The sequence below is a fragment of the Festucalex cinctus genome, chromosome 1 (genome assembly GCF_051991245.1).
Source record: "Festucalex cinctus isolate MCC-2025b chromosome 1, RoL_Fcin_1.0, whole genome shotgun sequence".
In the NCBI taxonomy this organism is placed as follows: domain Eukaryota; kingdom Metazoa; phylum Chordata; class Actinopteri; order Syngnathiformes; family Syngnathidae; genus Festucalex; species Festucalex cinctus.
This window is the reverse complement of record NC_135411.1, coordinates 40,018,936-40,041,171: the sequence shown is the minus strand read 5'-3', so window position 1 is coordinate 40,041,171 and position 22,236 is coordinate 40,018,936. Positions and strand designations below refer to the sequence as shown.

General features: G+C 41.3%; 2 protein-coding genes across 8 annotated transcripts; both read right to left on the bottom strand.

The window, feature by feature from the left end:
• Positions 1–328: 328 nt before the first annotated feature.
• On the bottom strand, positions 329–1,962 carry LOC144026757 (C-X-C chemokine receptor type 4-like). Its single transcript, XM_077533771.1, has 4 exons — positions 1,805–1,962; positions 1,526–1,734; positions 1,175–1,458; positions 329–1,082 (listed from the first exon to the last, which is right to left on the bottom strand). Exons 1-4 carry the CDS (start codon positions 1,817–1,819, stop codon positions 487–489), a joined length of 1,104 nt encoding a protein of 367 aa, XP_077389897.1. The 5' UTR covers positions 1,820–1,962; the 3' UTR covers positions 329–486.
• Positions 1,963–4,105: 2,143 nt separating this feature from the next.
• Positions 4,106–21,706, bottom strand: LOC144027838 (uncharacterized). Of its 7 annotated transcripts, XM_077535597.1 has the most exons (8): positions 17,655–17,979; positions 17,474–17,588; positions 17,342–17,404; positions 16,920–17,000; positions 7,804–8,213; positions 5,051–5,123; positions 4,856–4,975; positions 4,106–4,766 (listed from the first exon to the last, which is right to left on the bottom strand). In XM_077535597.1, coding segments are annotated over exons 2-8 (1,119 nt in total). In that variant the 5' UTR covers positions 17,476–17,588; positions 17,655–17,979; the 3' UTR covers positions 4,106–4,396. The 7 variants fall into 7 exon arrangements, with proteins under 7 accessions (XP_077391723.1, XP_077391726.1, XP_077391724.1 ...); XM_077535600.1 differs by lacking the exons at positions 17,474–17,588; positions 17,655–17,979 and adding an exon at positions 21,191–21,706; XM_077535598.1 differs by lacking the exons at positions 17,474–17,588; positions 17,655–17,979 and adding an exon at positions 18,029–18,193.
• Between the last annotated feature and the right edge of the window lie 530 nt (positions 21,707–22,236).

Below are 22,236 nucleotides of genomic sequence, written 5' to 3'. Positions count from 1 at the left end.
ACGACCAATCATGGCTCCACTTGCAAATGTCATATAAATAAAGAAAATAGAACACAGGTGAGCCATGACTGGTTGTTACCTGAGCCCCGAGTAACTGTGATGTCTTTTTTAATCAACAGCAAGTGGCAAAATGGCCACCCAAAACAATATTAATCAGAATGCCGAGTTTACACTTAGTGTGTAGAACATTTTTATTATAAACAAAAATTTTCTTGGTTGACTTCAAGAAGTGTTACTCTTGTTGTAATTAACTCATTTCCATCATGAAGATTACAGTCCGAAACATGACACAAGAGAATTTCACAACTTTTTCTCCATATTTATTATAAACCGTTACAATACAATGAACGCACAGCAGCACTGACAAGAAATCCAAAAGAAACTATTTACAAGAGAATTGAGAGAAGACCGCCAGCAGCTCCTTAAATTCTCAGATTATTTCTAGTACACACACACACACTCACACGCTCACAAAATAAGCAAACACTAGCTAGAGTGCAAACTGGATGACTCGGACTCTGTGGTTGTGGAGGCCCCGTTGCGTCGTCTGGGTAAAACCTTCAAACTGGATGCCCGGCTCAATGTCAAGGCTCTGCGGGCCGAATTCTTGAACCCCGCCCCCAGGAAGGCATACAGCAGCGGGTTTAAGCAGCAATGTGCGAACGCCATGGGCTCAGCCACCGCCAGCCACACGCCCAGGGCGGCCTCCAGGTTGCAGCTGCGGGGGAGAACCTCCAAACGCAGCATGGCGTCCACGGAGATGCCCGCTCCGTAGGGCAGCCAGCACACAAAGAAGCAGAGCACCAGCGCCACGGTGGTCCTCACCGCGCGCCGCTTCTGCCTTTGGGCCCCGAGAGGGCCCCGGGTCAGCCTGGTGACGATGACGCAGTAACACACCACAAGCACCAGACCCGGGATCACCAGGCCCACCAGGACCAGCTGCAGGTGAAAGACCGCCACCCAGAGAGGAGCATTTTCCGCCGGGTAAAATCTCTGACACAGGGTGCTTCCCTCGCCTCCTTCTTGAGTTCGGGCAAATATCAAGTCGGGAACGGCCAACAGACCAGCGGGCAGCCAGGCACCTGCAGCCAAAACACAGATTCGAGAACGGATGGAGGTCCAAAAAAGTAGACGAGATAGTGGACCGAGCGTCAAAGTGAAGCGAGACACTCACCCACATAGACCAATCTGTGCGCCAGCATCTGTCTCAGGCCGCCCGTGTTGGTGTCGGTGGCTCGGACCACCGCCAGGTAGCGATCCAGGCTGATGAAGGCCAGGATGAGCACGCTGCCGTACAAGTTGACCGTGTAGATCACGTGCACGCCAACGCAGGTAGCCGCGCCGAAGCGCCAGTCCGCCAGCGCCGCGTCTACAGCCCAGAACGGAAGCGCCAGGACAAAAAGGAGATCGGCGGCTGAGAGGTGCAGTCGGTACCGGTCGGTGAGGCTGGATTTGGACCTGAAAAACAACGCAAATGAATAAGTGCTGGATTTGTTCCAAATTTCATTTCATCTGGCTGTCTCACCTACGCTGGCAGCCCAGCACAAAGACCACCAGACCGTTTCCAGTGATGCCCAAAAGGAAGATGAGGGCGTAGACCACAGGTAGAAAGACCTGCTGAAAGTCAGAGGTCATCACGTGCTCCACCTCACAAGGCTCCTCCAGATCCACCCCGATATCACCAGAACCAGAGCCCGAACTGCTGTCATTGTATTCGTAGTCAAAGAGGATATGCTGGAAACAACAGTGATGTTTAAGTTAAGGAAGGACGCCGTCGTTGCTAAATTCTTTGGGAAAACTTTACCTCATAGTACGACATGATGGTCTCTCCTTTCTCCGCCGAGTGAGGTTGGGACTCCAGTGGGCGAGTTTTATAGTTGTGGTGGTGCTCCTCCCTCAAACACTCGTCTCGAACCCATCTGTGTTCCTGTCGAAATGCTTTTCCTGTTTTGGAGGTGTCAGGTGCTGATACTGCTTCTATCACAGGATGCCGGCTAGTGCGTGCGCGCCGCTTGAATTGTTTTGGCCCTGAGACCCCGGCTTTGTGATCACCAAGGTCTATTGGCAATCGGAAAGAACGCACGAGGGACAGACAATGCGTGTGAGTGCTTGTGTGTGTATTCAGTTGGTAGTGACTGCATCACTGATGATATGACAAAGATGTTTGCCAAGAGATGGATGTTGATAATTCACGTTATTCTACACCAAAAATATGCTATAATTTTTCTGCCATTCATCTCCGTTCTCTGCGATTGGCTGGCAACCTGTTCGGGGTATACCCCGCCTACTGCCCGAAGCCAGGTGGGATAGGCTCCAGCTCCCCTGCGACACTTGTGAGGAAAAGCGGTTAAGAAAATGCATGGATCTCTTTTCACATTTTACCATCCATCCAAACCATCAAAACATCAACATATTCACCAGCCTTATTGAAGACATCTTGGCAACTATTTTCCATATTCCCCAAATTTCCACTTTCCTCAATAAAAGTCCCAAATTTCCTAATGAAATTCCAAAATTAAATATTTGACACCTTTACATCCTCTTTCCACATTTCTTGACTAAAAGTAATCCAAACTAAAATTGTACAGCTCCATCAAGACATTTTGGAAATTACTTTCCAACATTCCAATTGTCATGGTTTGGGGCTGGGTTTTGATTCGTTTTTTATTTTGACTTTTGTCATGGTTCTGGTTTAGTTTGGGCTTTGTTTGCTTTTGTCCTCATGTTTCTGTCATGATCTGTTTCCGTTTTCCTTATGTGGCCGTTTCGTCAAGCATTGTCCTGCCCACCTGTGCTTGCCTGCCCTTCCTCGTGTGTCTACTAGTCAGTGCCCTCTGCCACTTGCGTCTCGCCCAGGTGTGTTTTGTTATTTGCCATTACTGTGTATCTCGTCTCCCTTCTGTCCGCGTCGTCATTGTTGTTTCCTGTTGTCATGCTGCCAGTTTTTTTGGTCCTGTCTTTTCCCTCTATGTCAATTGCTTGGTTTGCATATTTGGACTTTCTTGTTTGGTACCTGACCAGTATCTTGTTTGCCCCTTGTTTTGTTTGGTTAATTACACTTTTTTTTTTTTTTTTTAGCACCTCTGCCTCCCTGCTGCCTTCTTTCCCTGCACTTGGGTCCACATCCACGGCAAACCCTGACACCAATACCTCCCACAATCACAAAATTCCACAATAAAATTCTGAAATTAACAAATTGTGCAAGTTGTTTGAATGTTGTGGCTGAGTCAATTTTGCTCTGTTCATTTCTGTACACTGTGGTGCAGGTCTATAGACATACTTCCTGTCTTCTAATACACTAATCCCATAAACAAACAGTAAACCAACTCCCAAATCCAAAGTGTTACACTTTGTAAAGAGTGCCAGTCCCTTATCTCAACCTCCCCTCCCTTCCTTCAGGATCACTCGTATCACCTTTCAAAATCTCAGAAACAACAATACTAAGTAAAACACATTGATGGATACCTGCCCCTGATTTTTGACAGGCCTAGGGTGGGCCTTTTTTTGTAAAATAACAATAATAAAATAACAAAATAATATTAAGAAAAAAAAACATTTGTATACACATATTTAAAAAAAATCTACATGAAATTTATGTGATTTTCTCTGTCAAATAGACTGAGATAAATTCCAGCAAAGCTTCAAGACGGAGAGTAAAAATACAGTGAGATAATATGGTTGCACAAGTGTGCACATCCTCTCATAACTGGGCATGTGACTGTGTTCAGAATTCCCCAATCACATTCAACCTCGTGGTAAATGGGAGTCAGCAGACTCAGCACACACCTAAGGGCCTTGGATAATGCCCCATGAAGTTCAGATGGTCTAGTAGGCTTTTCCTGACATTTTTGTAGTGACATTTTGCAGCACAAGTCATGGTCTGCAGAGAGCTCATTGGCCAGCAACAGGATACAAACAAATGTTTAACGCATTAAATCTGGCCTACCATGCAAGATATTAACCATCAAGTGCAGAATATACACACAACTCATCAAGAGCAGGTAGTCTTAAATGATGAAAAACGAGAAAACCAGTCGTGGTGAATGGGCTAAATGTGTGTATATATATATATATATAGTTGTGATTTTAGAGTTGGGGAGAAAAGGAGACTCAAATCCTAATTTATTTGAGGAAACAGTTTTAACTACAAATCTTAAACTAAAATGAAATGTTTTCCAAGAACAGCCTTCAACTCATTTCATCAACAGTGGCAGAACTGAAAAGTATGGACCCATTACAACTTCTAACAATGAAATAGTCATTTTGAAATCATGTTGATTTTAAACTCAAACGTGTGTATATATATATATGTATAAAATTACCGTTGTCTAAACATTAAGGAGATTTCCTTAGGTACCTTACAACCAACTTTAACAATGTGATAACCTGAAAGTGCCTATTGGCTTTCTTTGAAAATGTTGCTGGTGTTGCCACGCAGCTGGTGGAGCAAAGTGTTGTAGTCCTCCTCCTCCTTCGCTGGTGCTTTTGGCTTTTTGAGCTTGGTGGTTTCCAAGGAGAGAGAACGAGGAATGTTGTTGGTCACCTTTGAGTCGTCTGCGCTTTCTCCACCGGGAAATCCCTCATCATCAAGACCAGCGAAAGTTGAGTCAAAATTGCTCTTATCGTCATAGTTGCCACTGTTGTCCTGTGGTGGGGTGTTGCTGCGGAGACGTTTCTGAGAACTCCGAGAATTATCTCTTGCCATCTTCCTCGGTTTTGTCTTCCTTTTGTTTCTTGCTGGCACTTTGCGAGACCGCCTTAGATTCCTGACACACAAACACATTCATCACATTTTACACAAGTTGATTATCCTGTCATTTATAGGAAATGTGCATTCTGACTTTCAAAGCAATACCTCTCAAGGAAAATATGCAGCCTTGAGCATAAGTTTTTATTCCCATCCTGCTTTTTCTGCTTTGGTTTTTTCTTCCCCTTCAAATGTGTGTCAAGACGGAGCACACTGTGGGAAAGCTTCCTGGCAAAACAAAATCAAGTGTCTTCTACACAGATCACAGGACACTTAAAGCATTCCACCACAGGTTTTACTAACCCCGAGTGAGGTAGCCTACTTGGCTTCCATTTTTTGAGCAGGACCCACTGATCACACGTTAAGGAGGTGGGATCTGAAACACAAACCAAACGAAGTATGGTGCCGGTTTATTGTCATCTGGTGCATTGTGGAATTTGTCTTTTTTTTTTTTTAAACTCACGACTGCCACTTCTGGCCGAAAGTGTAACTGCATCTTCTGTGTCTAGGTTGGAGTAAGCCCTGGATGCAGAGTGCAGTTCGAGGTGTGCCGTAACAACATCAGGTGAACCTAAACGTTTGACTCGGCCAACACAAATTTTGGACCTCTAAGTGCCTTCTATCTTTCTTTGTTGTTAAACCTAACCATATCACATCACGATAACAGTATTTTTTTGGATGCTTTATTGAACAACAAAAATTAAAACCCAAATACTAATCTCAACCGTCCAGGGATGCATATCTGCTGAGGACATGTAGTACTGCACTTTGGCCTCTTCCTCAGTTTTGTTAGCTCCGCCCAGACTGACTGGAGGTTGAGTTCTGAATTTGTAATGCGCCATAATGTTTTCAAAAAATAACTTTACCTTAAAAGATCACGCATCATTAAATGCTTAAACCATTTTGAAAAATCCGTGAGGGCGGAGCCTAACGTTTAAGTCCACCCGACGTTGAGGCACGCCTTGAACTGCACTCTGCATCCAGGGCTACTTGCTAGTTTGTGCGCTCCAATAAACTCACCAATTCAGAATACTTTTTATGTATATTTACAATTATTGAACTAGATTATAAAATATTTTCATTTCATCCTTGCTGATGTCAATGTTTGTGTAACACTTTACTTTCATCAATAAACTAAATCATTTGAGCAGTTTCTGCCTCCACAAAATTTACTTTGGATTTTAATATTTGTGGAATTTTTAATCATGTACTTTTCTTACTTTTAGAAGAATTGATGTGCCATAATCGGATTGGTGAAGTGAATCGAAACAGCGGGGGAAAAAAAAAATCAAAATCAAATCAAGCTGAACTAGTGTTGTTCCGATACCGATACTGGTATCGGTAGAGGTGCCAATACTGCATTAAAACAGTGGTATCGGTATCGGTGACTACTCACAAGTAACATGCCGATACCATTAATTCCAAAGCTAATATAGGATTTTGGATGCAGCATCTTGTCTTGCTCGTGTACGACATTCACTGATATGTGACATGCTCACTGCATGCCGATCTAAGATATCCTATTGGCCCTTGAATGCTCTGAACCAATGGCAGGACAGCTTTTTCATGTTGAGGAAAAAAAAAACCTTAGGTATCGGTATCGGTCGATACTGCAAAGCTGGGTATCGGAATCGGTATCTGGGGCCAAACAACGGTATCAGAACAAAACTAAGATGAACTCTTGTAAATCGAAATTGATTGAGGAAATTACAATCAATACCCAACCCTATTCAAAACCTCACAACAGCATTTCACAAAAACTCTCCCATTGGGAACATAGTCGTATATAAAACTGTACAGTCTAAAATACAGACCTGATTGGCGTAGTAAGTTTACATGATAGCTTAATTCATATGGGTTGTGTTTTGTCAAAACAAAAACTAATGTGGCACAGCTTAAAATAGAAGCACCCCACACGTCTCAAATCAAAACCTCCATTATGTACTGATTTTATGTATGATCCATCCACCGATTTTCCTGACTGCTTATTCCTCACAAGGGTCGCGGGGGTGCTGGAGCCTATCTCTGGGCAGTAGGCGGGGTACACCCTGGACTGGTTGCCAGCTAATCGCAGGGCACATTTATGTACAGGTATTTTATATGTGTGTGTGTGTATATATATATATATATATATATATATATATATATATATATATATATATATATATATACATATACATATACATATATATATATATATATATATATATATATAGATAGATAGATAGATAGATAAATAAATAAATAAGGGGTGTGCCAAAAAAAAATATCGATTCATAAACGAATCGAATCGATATTTAACATCCAAAATTCGATTTTATTTAAATTAGAAATTAAGAAAAAGGGGAAAGGGCAGTTGTAGCCCACATGCTGTTTTTTGTGGAAAAAGACAATACAAAATTGTTTAAACAAAAACAAAAAAAAGACACTTTAATGTCTCTATTTGTCATTTTGTCTTGCAAAGCAGACTGGAGTAGATCATGACAATGTTGTGCATATCTGTAAATTGAAGCAGAAATCAAATAATTTTGAATCGGAAATCGTTTGAATCGAGAATCGAAAATCGATTCTGAATCAAATCGCAGACCCAAAAATCGTAATCGAATCGAATCGTGAGACAGTCAAAGATTCTCAGCCCTAATGTGTATATATATATATATATATATATATATATATATATATATATACACACACACACACACATACATTTTTTTTAAATCTATTTCCTAAAACACCTTTTAGTTGTTCAAGTCTTTATATAAGACATACTTTACCTTACAGTTGAATTCTCTTATTTTAGAATCTTTTGTTTTTGCTGGCTCACCACAAATTGCACATTGGGGACAATAAAGATGTCTTGCTACTTTTTGGCCATAAGAGTGAGCCTGAATATAAAACTCAACCCGCCAAAGTGTCAAGTGTGAGTGACGGTGGCATCCACCACTGAGGGAAAAAACACGCATGAGGCAGTTTTGCTGTGTATCACTGATTTTCACCTATCACATGTGGATCTGGCAGACATCCTCCTGATATAAAACAACCCCAGGTACACTTACCTTTATCCAAGAGTTTATCTTTGATGGGCCTTTTCAGCCTCTTTGCCCTCTGGTAGAACTTCCGACAGGATGGGCAGAAGCCTGTTGGTGGTCTTCCGGTGGTCTTCAGAAGGGAAGGAGCAGTGCTACAGCCACATTGCTCAAATGAATCATCTAAACCTCGATCATCCACTTGCACACTACCACCCTCTTCAGGATTCTCCGCCACATGACTGCTGACAACATTGTCTATGTGAGGGACGCTGCTGTCATCAAACGGCGTCCTCCTCCTCTTTTTCTGAATCAGGCGTCGGACAACATCTTGACTGGGGTCGGGACTTTTGTCAAGCTTCTTCTTTGAAGCAGTTTTCAACCTATAAGAGCGACGAGTCTTCATGGTGACGCTCCAATTCAGGCTGTACACGAAAGAGCTGCAGTAACCAAAAAAACAAACAAACAGACTATTTATTCATCAATGAATCCACAAAGCAGCTATTCGAAATTTTAAGATCCAAGTGGATACTTTGCCGTGATCGACAACTCGCCACCTGGCGCTATTTTGCACCGAGTTGCGACAACTACAAGAATTCTACACCAGTGAATGTGTACCAACTCCTAACCGGTTAAAGTGATTGCCCCGAAAGTGCTAGGTCTCGGGTTCAAATACTGTACCACTTTCCACTTTTTATTATTTTTATATTACTATTTCTTGCAGCCAGTCTTGAGTTGTAAATGAGCAGTTTAGTTTCTCTGATTTATTGAAGAATTAAAACAGTTAATGAATTTTCCACATTTAAAGGGAAGTCAACCCAAAAAAAAAAATTGTGACAAGATGTTCTATGTAGGTGTTTTAAGGTGTTCTGGTCAATATTGCATTAGTAGAATATGAGTTAAGCAGCAAATTCAGCGGTTTTTATCAGTATCACAAGGTGCCCATTTTGCTACTTTTTTGTCGAGTGAAAATGACATACAGTGGTACCTCTACTTACGAAATTAATTGGTTCTGGAAGAAAGTTCTTAAGTAGAAAATTTTGTAAGTAGAGACGCATTTTCCATGTAAATGCCCAAATCCGTTCCAAGCCTCTCAAAATTCAGACATAAATGTTTTATAAAGCATAAAAATGCATCAAAACGTGTAACAAATACATGTTACAATTAGATTATTGCACAGTAAATGAGTTGTGCATAATGTAAAAAACAAAAACAAAGAATAAAGTAAAGAATAAAAATGATGCTCATTTACCTTTTTAACTGCTGTCCTCATCGTTTTTTGCCCTCTTTGGTTCATGTTCCTCTCTGTCAGAAGTGTTTTTTTTGTTTTGTTTTGGCCTGGTGTTTTGTAAAGAACTGATCCATGGATGTTTTTTATTTTATTTTATTTTTTTTAAAACAATCCTTCGGAAATGTCCAAGGCAAACATCATCTTTTAGTGAGCAAACGCCCGACTGGTGAACACTTTTTCTGGGCGATTCTTTTAAACAAATTATGAAACTTCATGGAAACTTCGGTATGGCGAGGCATCTTTTTTTTTTTTTAAAAAAAGAAAAAAAAAAAAGGCCCGTCTCGTCGCAATTAAAAACTTACTGTGCCTTCATCAATCTCCAATTGTTTGAATTTTTGCACAAATTCGTTGGCCGTTAGTTCATAAATTTACGAAAAACTATTGGAACACCTCATGGGCCGCGGGATGAATGATGAGGACGCTGTATAAACACCGATCTAGTATACGCTCATAGATACCTATGGTAGAGGTTCCTCTAAGCCAATGGGATGCCAGAAACATGCACAAACACCGATCTAGTATTTACGCTCGTAGGTACCTATGGTAGGAAATAGCCATAGCCTAAAGTATGTTGCGTTCGGGAATGCATTTTTACCTTTCGTATCTAGAAATTTCTTTCGTAACAAGAGGCACTATTTTCCCGTTGAGGAGTTTCGTAACTCGAAAATTTCGTATGAAGAGACGTTCGTAAGTAGAGGTTCCACTGTAGTTGTGAAAGTCTCTGAGCAACTGTAATAGGGCTGGGACGACGCGTCGACGTCATCGACGACGTCGACGCAATAAATGCACGTCGATGCATCACTTTTCGCGCCGTCGCCTCAGCGACAGGAATCGGCGTTGAGAATGTCTAACCCACCAAATATGTCACCTTGCAGGCAAAACACGGGGCGCTGCTAAAAAAAACAACAACAAAGAAACAAAAACAAAACCCAGAGCGTGGACAACACAACATGTAGCAATGAGAGACACAACGATCATTGTGGTTGGCGGATACCCGGACGACGTGACAAGCTACGTGTACCGGGACAAACATGGAGATAGCGTGGGGCTCCAGGTGGAGGAGTGGAACCGTCACTTGCCTATGGTGCCGGTTGGCGTGGGTTCGATCCTCCGCCTGGGAGAGGCCTAGGGCTGTTAAAAAAAATCGATTCGGCAATATATCGCGATATTACATTGCGCAATTCTTGAATCAATTCAATAGGCGGCTGAATCGATTTTTAAACATCCATTTCTGATAGAAAAATAATTCACCAAAACGTCTAAGGGTTCACACCTTAAGCATGAAATGATGTTATATGAATGGAACATGAAGCCTTAATATTTTATTTCAATGCTGTTCAAACATGAAACAGATTACAACCTGTTATAAGACTGAAGTTTCAGATAAATAAATAAATTTTCATACAAATCTTACACTGTACAATTTTATTGATTAGTATTTTCTAAATTTGAATTTAAAAAAATCGCAACAATCGACTTAGAAATTTGTATCGGGATTAATTGGTATTGAATCGAATCGTGACCTATGAATCGTCGTGATACGAATCGAATCGTCAGGTTCGAGGCAATTCACACCCCTAGAGAGGCCCAAGTATGTGGCCTACAAGAAGTAGGCCACGCGTGTGAGTGGGTTTAAAAAAAATAAAAAAAATTAAAAAAACATGGAGATAGCGTGGACATTGTCTTATCTGGTGTGGTTTTTTTTTCTTTTTTTTTTTTAATTGTCGAAGTGTGAAGCCAGCTAGCACTGACAATACAATTAGCATGTGGCTATTGTTTAGCGAGAGGATGCGGAAGACGAGAAGCGGGATTGCCTCCTCTTTTTCACACGTTGTGCAGCGGCGCGACGGGAAACAAATCATTAAATCAAAAATTGGCGGCGGCCGCAGGATCGAGTAGCAGCGAGTCGGGGGAGAAGAAAAGGCCTCGTAATAAGACGTCCAAAGTCTGGGAGTACTTTACTCTTAAAGATAACGATTCTGTGGTCTGTGACCTGTGCAAAATAGAGATGGCATACCATAAAAGCACAACCGCGATGAACCAGCATCTTAAGAGGAGGCACCCGGGAGCTGCTAGTGTGGAGGAGAAGGCATCGTAAGTTTTAAACTTTTTTTCCTTTCCTTGTTGGCAATGATTAACCCCGTCATTCATCCAAACTGCACAACGTAACTTGTGCATTCACCCAAATTGCACCACGTAACTTGTGCTCTAGCCTCACACACAGAACGTGCTCACGCAAACACACAGCCCTCATGCACTCGCCTCTTGCTGACAATTTTTTTTTTTTTAATTGACAGACACTCTTCAAATACACGTTAAACTTGTTTTTTCCCCCTTTTTTTTACTCATATACACACATGCACACACACACAAAACATTCATTGTTTATTAGAGATAGACCGATAATCGGCCGGGCCGATAATCGGGGCCGATATTTGACATATTGGTACATATCGGTATCGGTCTGTTTTATTAATCTGACGGCCGATATGAGCGATCCATTTAAAACTCCGTCTTTTCGCTTCGAATGCAGCCCAGAGCGTCTCTGTCTGTTATGGAGTCCAACTCCAGCAACGTAACGCCCATAGCAGCATTTGATTGGTTAGCCGTGCAAGAGCCAGAACCAATCAGTATTGTATGCCGTGTATCACAGTAGCCGGTCACACACGCACCCACAACGCGAGACACATGCTTCGAAGGTAAGTTAAAAGAGAAGAGACTCCGCTGAACTTTTCACCATGATAAGCTAAACACATTGAATTATGTTGTGTATTAAATGCACTATATGAATGGAGCTGCATTGCCTTGCATTGAATCCCCGCTAGCTAACAGTGGTGTGTTCAGCTTAGCATGGAGGCTAACACCCAGTAGCTAATTCGCTACTTGAACTACTCGGAGAGGGAATCACACACATTTTCACTTAATTAAGTAAATAATGTTTGTTAGAAAGGTTTCAAATATTAACAGTTGTCATTATTATATTGTCTAGTTCCATGTTAAGAGTAGAGTAATGTCATTATATTTACCTCTCGTGACGCACACATTGCATTCTGGGTCACGTCCACTACTTGTTGCATAGCGGTTATTATGCAGTTAGATGCCACAGTGACACTAAATAGCGTTTAGTTACTTTATATTGTGTTTATTTGTCGCACTGGTTTGCCATTGTGTGCCTTAAGCTTCGACGTCGATTTGATTCACAGCTCGTTGTGCACCTCGTTAAAGTCCGCTCCGTAACAAATTAAGTGTCTCAAACACCGTTTAACTACACGAACGTGTTCTCTTCCGTATGTTTGGCATTAGTAGAGAAGTGCACTAAAGTATAGTGTGCTTATTTGCTCGTTTTGTCTCTCTTTTCACGTCATGTCTGCCGTCAGTTGGGACATTATCCTCTCAATGGATGCCACTAATATGTAACATCTACGGCCGTACACGGCTGCAATTAATGTTCAGTGATGTAATTTCGTTACATGCATCATACTTTGAATAATGAGCTCATGTTTGGTGTGTTGTATAACTTTCTCGTGTGTTAGTAACTATTCATGTGGACAGCTAAGATATAGTGCTTGTTAATGTGAATTAGCAATGTTGCAGCCCAGTTATTATTTAGACAAGTACATCTGTGCCATTAAGTGATACAGTACAGTACAGTAGTGAGAGAATAGTGGGCCCATATACACACACGTGTCTATAAGTGTAAAACACATTAAACAGCAGAAACTGGCAGCGGTCCACCGCAACAATGTCTGTTTAACCAAGTTATTCTTACTATTATTATAACCAAGTTATTTTACTCTACCTTTTTCTGCGTTGATTGGGGCATCCTAAGTGGCACTAAACTACATGATGAAGTGTCTTTTGACAGTTCTCTTGTAGAGAGGAGTAGCATGATATTGCTGTTCTCGATTTAAGATCCTCAGCTTATCAAAACTGTCTATATGGTAACAATAACAATAATTATAATAAGGTCTACAAGAACTGTATGGTGTTCAGGGATGAATAGTTTTTCTCATGGAATTTTTTGTATTTTTTTTGCTGTAGTAATAAGTAATGCCACAGCTGATGCACATTTTGAATGACAGGGTTCCTCCTATTACTTCAAAATATAAAAATATAACATTTATAGAATAAAACTACAAGTATCCCAAATGCTATAAAAGGTAATGTCACATTGGCCCCCACATTTAACTCCCCCCGCCACCAACGTCTTATTGCAGATAGAAGGATGTAAAATGAAAAGTGCAGTGTGAGAATCCATTGTAAAGAACTGTTAGGGTTTGCATTATTCAAAAATTTGGTGCCAACATTTTAACTTTTACTGCAAATGAATATCGGCTTCAAATATCGGTTATCTGCCTCCTTGACTACCGATAATCGGAATCGGTATCGGCCCTGAAAAAAGCATATCGGTCTCTCTCTATTGTTTATGTAGATCACCAAAAATGATTCCCGAGCGCGGCCCCTGCTGCTGCTCACCGCTCGCCCAGGGGATGGGTTAAATGCGGAGAACAAATTTCACCCCACTTCGGTGGACGTGACAATCAGTAGTAATTTAATTCAATTTAATTTAATTCTTGTTTTCTAACTTTTAATGTATTATTATTAGGGGTGTTAAAAAAAATCGATTCGGCGATATATCGCGATACTACATCGCGCGATTCTCGAATCGATTCAATAATCGGCAGAATCGATTTTTTTTTTTTTTTTTTTTTTTTTTTTAGGATTCACACCTTGAGCATGGAAGAATGTTATATGAACGGCACATTAAGCCTTAATATTTTTATTTTAATGCTGTTCAAACATGAAACAGATTACAACCTCTATAAGACTGAAATTTCAGATAAATAAATAATACATTTTCATATAAATCTTACACTCTACAAGCTTACTGATTAGTATTTTCTAAATATGAATGAAAAAAAATCGCAACAATCGACTTATAAATTCGTATCGGGATTAATCGGTATCGAATCGTGACCATTCGTATCGGGATTAATCGGTATCGAATCGAATCGTGACCTGTGAATCGTGATACGAATCGAATCGTCAGGTACTAGGCAATTCACACCCCTAATTATTATTAATATTATTATTATTTTAATTATTATTATTTTCATTATTACTATTATTATTGATATGGGCGGATCATTTAGAAATATGTTTTTATTAACTTGTGCTTGTGATTTTTGTTTTCAGAGATAAGCAGAAAAGTTTGGAGGACTACTATGAGATGAAGAAAAAACACACACACACACACACACACACACACCCTGCACCCCACAGGAGACTGCTGCACTTACTGAGAGCATCCTTTCGATGATCGTAAAGGACATGAGGCCTCTTGCTATCGTTGAGGGCGAGGGATTTAAAGAAATGCTCACCACTTTTAATCAAGGTTACACTCTGCCGTCCAGGCGCCACTTTACCAGCATGATGGAGGAAAACTATGAAACATCAGTGCAGAAACTACGGAACAAATTAAAGGCAGTGAAGTCAAAGATCTCCCTAACCACCGATGCCTGGACCAGTATGGTCACTGAGGCATACTTGGGAGTAACATGTCACTTCATCGATGAGAAATGGAATCTTAGTCTCCTGCAACCTGACAACACTGCCAGTTGATGAGCGGCACACGGCAGAAAATATTGCCCTGGGTGGAGAAGGTGGCAGAAAAATTCCACATTTCATTAAACAACGTTCTTGCAATTGTGCATGATAATGCAAATAATATGGTCGCAGCTCTCCACATCCTTGAAGAGAAGTTTGGAGTTGCATCCCACCGGTGTGCTGGGCACAAGTTGCAGCTGGTTGTAAACAATGCAATGAAGGACCCCACGATTGATAGAACGCTATCAGCAGCATGTGGCCTTGTGAAGCACATCAAGAAAAGTGAGCCAGCTAGCACTAAACTCAAGCAGAAACAACAAATGGGCACACCTGAGCATAAACTAATCCAGGATGTATCAGTCAGATGGAACAGCTCATACTACATGGTTGAACGTTTATTAGAACAGCGGTGGCCAGTGGTTGTCAGACCCAGAAGTCACACACCGTGGGAAACATTACCTGGATCTAAAAAATGATCAGTGGGTTCTTCTGAGTGAGCTGAAGGAGGTGCTCCAGCCTTATGAGCAAGCAACTGTTTTCTTAGGTGGGCAATCATATATTACAGCTTCTGTTCTCCCACCCCTGCTGAAAGGTCTCCTGAGATCCACCCACAACAGATCATTTGATTCTGCTGCCGTGAACCTTTTCCAGTGCCATGCAGAAGAGGACATTCTTTCAAGGTGGCACCCACTGGTATCTGCATTTCAAGAGGATGGGAAAAATGTGTCGCTCCTTGCAGCAGCCCTTGACCCACATTTCATAAAGTTGAAGTTCCTTTCTCAAGCAGATGCTATGAAACTCCAAGCAAAAGTTCAGAGTGTTGCACTTCACTTGAAAAGGGAGAAGAGAGCACTCCAGCAGGCAGCAGGAGGGGGAAGCCTCAGCGACTCCACCCCAAAGAGGAGGTCTGTGTTGGACACTTTGTTGGGCTCGGATTCTGAGGAGGAAGACAGCAAGGAGCCTCCAGACCACGAGGATGATGAGGACGCATTGACAGTGAAGAAGGAAGCACTGATGTATTTTGGCGAAAATCCCATCCCAAGGGACAGTGACCCCCTTCAATGGTGGAGGGCGAATGAGGCAAGATTCCACACACTGGCTGCTTTAGCAAAATCCTACTTAGCTGTACCAGCAACATCCACGCCATCTGAAAGGCTTTTTTCAGTGGCTGGAAATACTGTCAATAAAAAAAAAGGGCAAGCCTGACAGTTGAGCATGTAGAGATGCTTACATTTCTCCACTCCAACACAAGATTACAGCACACTTGAACAGATGCGCGCACACAGAGTGAGAGTGGTGGTGGTGGAGCTGTGTTCTGTAAATTGCAGCCATCGCTGCTGTTAGTTTTATTTATTTTATGTTGATACAATTTTGGTTCAGATTGTGGTTTTTGCAGTTTTAGTTATTGAAAGAAAGCTTTGTTTTTTTCTTTATTATACTTCCATTGCACTAGAGCTGTGTGCACTTTATTGTTGTATTGTACAATACAATTCATTTTTGAACTTGAATAAAAATGTTAATTTGGAAAGACGCAAACTGTCTTTTATTACTTGGAGATAAATTAGCATTAATTGCTATATAGGTCAAATTATGGGGAGATAATTGAATCGGATTTAAAAATGAATCGTTAGATTAATCGATGGATCGAAAAACTATTTTCTAGATTAATCGATTACAAATAGAATCATTTAACCCCCTAAACTGTAACATCATCAGTTGACAGCAAGTGGCAAAATGGATGCCCCCTGAGATGGAGCAAAACGGCTGGATTTTGCTGCACAACTCATATTCCACAAATGTAATATTAATCTGAATGTTATGTTTAGACTAGTGACGTCACATATAAAATTGTCAAGAAATGTTTAAAGTTGACTTCCCTTTTAAAGAAGTATAAGACTGGATTGCTGCACAAAAGACGAAACGTGTGTCCAACAGCATGAAAACCCTGCTCTGAGGCTTATGGTTATTATGGTTAGCGTAAGGCTGGTAACAGCCTATGCTCTGACCGATATGGTTAGGCTGGTAATGCCGATAAAAGCCTATTTTTGATTGCAAAACAAAATAAAAACTTCGTGAAAAGACAGAAGGGGGTGGAGAAAAGGCAAGAACCACGCCCAGTGCATGAATGGGTCCGGCGATTAACCATAACAGTTCACGGCAAAATAACGCTAGGAGAGTTGCCGGTCACGGCAAAAAAACAAATAAATAAATAAATAAAAAAGTCCACTGCCTTTCAGTTCGACCTCACCTTTGAAGGAAAACATTTAGTCGTCTTGCTTCACTGTGTGATTCAAAGCAGACTGATTCATATTCGTTATCATCTGGAGTGCTGTTGAATTGAGGACAACAAAAACTCAGTAGTGAAGGTGAAATGAAAACAGCAAGTTCTAACATTTTATACCACATAATGTCAAATATTTGTATATCAGAAGTTAAATTTCTAGTTTTATACATCTCGGCTTGTCTATGTTTGTTAGACATTTGCTGAAAACATTTGTAGGTAGCTAAAGGCAAGAAGCGTCCCTTCTGACGCACTCTATCCGAAACAAAAAGGTTTTTTTCTTCTTTATTAATTCAAAAACCAACGTCCAATTCAAACTGAGTGCACGAAACAGAACGGCGGTATCGAACAAGACATAAGAAACAAGAAGTAAACGGCGTTCAACTCACTTTATCTTACATGGCTCGCCGCCTTCCTGTGTTGGTGTTTTCATAGCCGGACTCGACATCAACCTTTAAATGTGTAGCAACACGCGTGCTTAATATTATGCCACAACTTTTCTTTCAGAAATGTAAATTTACATTTTTAGCACGAGAACAAATCAGTCTGCCTTCTTCTTCTTCTGCCGCCTCGCTTCTTCGAGTAATGGCGGATTTAAACGACGTGGGTGGAAACCGCCACTTATACTTGTACTTACTGTACAACAAAGTGACTCATAAGCGTGAACTTGGCAGGATGTACTGTAATATTAATAAACCTTACTAGGCAGGCGTCCCCAATCATCTGCAGCTGCAACCCCACTCTCAACCACAGGTGAAACCTTAACCTACTACTCGAACGCATCGCCATGGCATCGGCTCCCGGCTGGTTGACACTGCCCTCTCGCGGTATTAAATATATCGCTCTATCATGTCACACAAAAATTCAACAATTCGATACTTCATTATTTTTGATGGAGGAAAAAAGACAGATGAATATAAAAATACAGACTCAAGTCATTTACTTGATCAAAAGTTAAAAAAACAACAACCCACAACTAAATAACTACATTATCAACCTAAAAGGCCACAAGTTTCCCACTTTAATCGCACTCGTTGGGGGGGTCATAACAAAAACAAAAAAGAAAGATATATTACCTCGTGATAGCAGCTGCAAAAATACTTTCCCTTCCATTATACTTTTTTTTATTTATTATTTTTTTATGCCAGCTAGCTTATGGCTGCACAATTGACGCAACGCATTAGTAACGTATCACCCTTGAAGCAGAGACATTACGGTCTTGCTTCTCCGATCTGTTGTGCTGTAGTCGTTAACGTCATGGTTACATCACTGATCATCAAGATCACGTCAAGATCCGAACTGTTGTTGACTCTGCGTCTTGTTTGTTTGTTTGTTTGTTTGTTTGTTTGATTGTTTACATTGTGTCATCAGCCAAAGCGGTGGAAAACATAACTGTTCCCCCCCCCCCCTAAATTAGTAGAAATTTAAAATAAAAAAGTCATTAAAAATAATTATTGAAGAAAGGTACATATACCTGAATAAACCACTTGCACGAACTATTGTAACTCAGCCTCAGAGCTACAATACCAAATTATTTGTTGAAAGTTAGTAACAACGTCCAGACGGTCTGTTAGCCACACTCTAAAAATTGATTGGTTTAAAAAAATAAAAATAAAATAAAATAAATTAATTAATTAAAAAAAAAATCAATCGACCAATCTAGTAGGTTATGCTTATATTGGCTTGATTAAATAGACCAATAGATTGGCCAGACATTGACCATCTGCGATTGGCTGCCAACCAGTTCAGGGTGTACCCCGCCTACTGCCTGAAGCCAGCGTCATATCCTTCCAGCGACCCTTGCGAGGAGTAAGCGGTCAAGAAAATGGATGGATGGACACTGACCATTCCAGGTGGTTACGAGCATACCATTTTATTGGTTAGCCAAACAACCAATGAAATTGGTTACAATAGAAAGTAAGTCTAGATAGATCACTTGGAAATATGTTAACTGTATCAATTTATCCATACATCCATTTTCTGAACCGCTTACTCCTCACAAGGGTCGGGGGGTGCTGGAGCCTATCCCAGCTGGCTATGGGAAGTAGGCGGAGTACGGACTGGTTGCCAGCCAATCGCAGAGCACACAGAGACGAACAACCATCCACACTCACAAGCACACCTAGGGACAATTTGGAGCGCCCAATCAACCTGCTATGCATGTTTTTGGAATGTGGGAGGAGACCGGAGTACCCGGAGAAGACCCACGCGGGCACGGGGAGAACATGCAAACTCCACCCAGGAAGGCCGGAGCCTGGACTCAAACCGGCGTCCTCAGAACTGGGAGGCGGACGTGCTAACCAGTCACCCACCGTGCCGCCCATTATTATTATTGTTATTATTATGTCTCCTATACTGTACATACCTACATACTAGCCTGCAGGGGCTCACAGAGGGCCAACAGATTTGACACAAACCGCATATAATTTCCCTCGTGAGCCAAACTCGCCCCTTCCCCAACTTGTTGCTCCTCAGAGTCACAGCACACTCGAACCCGAGTCCTCAGTACTGGGAGGTGGACATGCTAACTGTATCCATCCATTTTCTTGACCGCTTATTCCTCACAAGGGTCGTGGGGGTTGCTGGAGCCTATCTCAGCTGTCTATGGGCAGTAGACGGGGTACACCCTGAACTGGTTGCCAGCCAATCGCAGGCTAACTGTATCAATTTATTGTATTCTAAATGTATTTAACTCATTCACTGCCAGCCCAGTAAAAATGGATCTTTGACGTAGGGCTGCTCGATTATGGGAAAAATAATAATCATGATTATTTTGGCAAAAGTTGAAATCACGATTATTCAAACGGTTATTTATGTTTTGGCACAAAACAAGAAAATGTTTAAGCCTTTAAAAAATATTAGGACCAAATTTAAAACAAATAGAAACACTATAATTAAGTCTTGGATCAAACAATTTATAATTGTATATATTTATTTATGTTGGCAAAAACATGAAAGTTGGAGTGCAGCATATGCACTGTGCAGTAGGGCAATAATTTTTTTCTTTTATTTTTTGGTACAAAACAAGATACTTTTTAAACATAAAAAAAAATATGAAGACAAATTATTTGAAACACTATGTAATTTCCTTTTGGATAAAAAAAAAAAAAAAAAGAAGATCAAATTAGTTATTTTAAAATTTAAATAATGACACGACGAGGTAAGGTAGGACTCAGACGCAGGAGTAAGGTAGGCCACCAAGGCAACAGGTTTATTTCCGGCCAACAGCTGTCTCCTCTCAAGCTGAGAGGAGAACGGGGAAGCAAAAAAGTGGAGAACAAAAGGCGCTCCACTAGGGAGGAAAAAACAGGCAAAAGGTACTGGGGACAACGAAAAGCGCTCCGCTAGGGAGGAAAAAGGGCACAAGGCAAAAGGGGTAACGAAAGGCGCTCCACTGGGGAGGAAAAGGCACAAAAACAAGGCAAAAATACTAGGCAACATGAACGCGGACATAAGGACTGTGGGACGCTTCCATGCACTGACTGTGACACTTCGGCACTGAGGGGAAAGTGCAGGTGGCTTTTATTGACTGGCTTGATTGGTGGCAGGTGGTGATAATCATGGGCGGGGACCGGTAATGAGGGAGCGGCAGGAAGGGCAAGTGACCTGGGGTGAGACGAGAGTTAGGATTTTCAAAGTATGGCAGGAAACAGGGACACAAAAATAAAAGCATGAACCGCCACGCCGGTGGCGGCGTGACAAATAAGGTGCAAATGTATAAATTTAAACAACACTCGTCTTTTTAGTTTATGATTATGCTGATTTTGTAATTGTGGAGTGTAATAATTGAAATTATAATTGAATTTCGATTAATTGCACAGCCCTACTTTGACGTGTATAGCTGTCAATGGCACTGAATGCGTTAATTATTACAAATGGTTACAAAATAGTAGACTATATTAAAAATACTTACTTAAACTTACTTACTTAAACTTTAAATACTTAAACTTTTTCAAAAACAAGGTTGTGTCATTCGCCAATTGACTTATCTCTATCTTTCTTTTCATCACGTCCAACTCCTTAATAGGGCCATTCATGTCAACAACAACATTGCTTACTCTACACATCTCCACACTCAAGGTAATCCTAGTATAGACAGCCTCCTTGTGGTGTAGCTGTACTGACCTAAATTATCTATAATCACCACAAACAGTAACAGCTTTAAGTGCACACTGCACAAACTGTACATGTACATTTATCCATCCATCCATCCATTTTCTGAACTGCTTGCTACTCACAAGGGTTGCGGGGGTGCTGGAGCCTATCCCAGCTGTCTTTGGGCTATAGACCCTTCCAGCTGATGTCACTGCTTAGCTCCCGCTGTGCCTCCCGGAGGGCAAACATCCCATAACAAATGAATGCGGAGAGCTTGATTTTTGGTGAGCGTTGTCGTTAAAAGGTGGGAAATATGTCAACTCAAGTATAATTAAAGATCATCAACAGACACATTACTCTCTTATAACAGTTAAACTGACACCGCCGAAGCCGAACGTGCAAGTGTATCTTCGTCATCGTCTTCATCAGTCTCTGCAGCTGGGCTCACTTCATAGACGGATGTCCTCTTGCGGCTTCCAGCCATTTTCAAAGTATGCAGTGTGGTCGGGGGAGCTACAACGATGAATGGCTGAATCCGAAGCTTAGCGGCTACATGCTACAAACACTCGAATCGCGCATGCGCAGCGAGGGACGAGCACGCACGACGTCGTTACGGCAGATTGATTGATGGGATCGAGAACCAATCGTTAAGATGATCCACCCGGAAGACGCAGCGACAAAAGATCCTTAAATACGCCTTTAATACACTCACCATACACTCACCATTGTCTTGTTTTCTTTTCTCTTCTACCTCTTTTTTTTCTTTCGTTTTTCACTCCCAGAGGAATAGCTTCTCTTCAGTCTTCATGCTGTCGGAGAATCTCCTGTCAGCTGTCACTCTATTATTTGTTTACACAAGAAGCACTTGTACGCTGTGACTCTGAGGAGCAACAAGTTGGGGAAGGGGCGAGTTTGGCTCACGAGGGAAATGATATGCGGTTGTGTCAAATCTGTTGGCCCTCTGGGAGCCCCTGCAGGCTAGTATGTACAGTATATGAGACATAATAATAATAATAATAATAATAATAATAATAATAATAATAATAATAATAATAATAATAATAATAATAATAATGGGCGGCACGGTGGCTAGTGGTTAGCACGTCCGCCTCCCAGTTCTGAGGACTCCGGTTCGAGTCCAGGCTCCGGCCTTCCTGGGTGGAGTTTGCATGTTCTCCCCGTGCCCGTG

What these genes read in the sequence shown, in the direction of transcription:
- LOC144027838 (XM_077535596.1), bottom strand. An exon ending in CTAAATGTTTTCCTTCAAAG is followed by an intron (nt 8,214 to 16,919) that starts GTGAGGTCGAAC and finishes TGGTTACTGCAG; the next exon opens with CTCTTTCGTGTACAGCCTGA. An exon ending in AGTAGGCTACCTCACTCGGG is followed by an intron (nt 4,976 to 5,050) that starts GTTAGTAAAACC and finishes TTGTTTTGCCAG; the next exon opens with GAAGCTTTCCCACAGTGTGC.
- LOC144026757 (XM_077533771.1), bottom strand. An exon ending in GTGCTGGGCTGCCAGCGTAG is followed by an intron (nt 1,459 to 1,525) that starts GTGAGACAGCCA and finishes GTTGTTTTTCAG; the next exon opens with GTCCAAATCCAGCCTCACCG. An exon ending in GCACAGATTGGTCTATGTGG is followed by an intron (nt 1,083 to 1,174) that starts GTGAGTGTCTCG and finishes TTTTGGCTGCAG; the next exon opens with GTGCCTGGCTGCCCGCTGGT.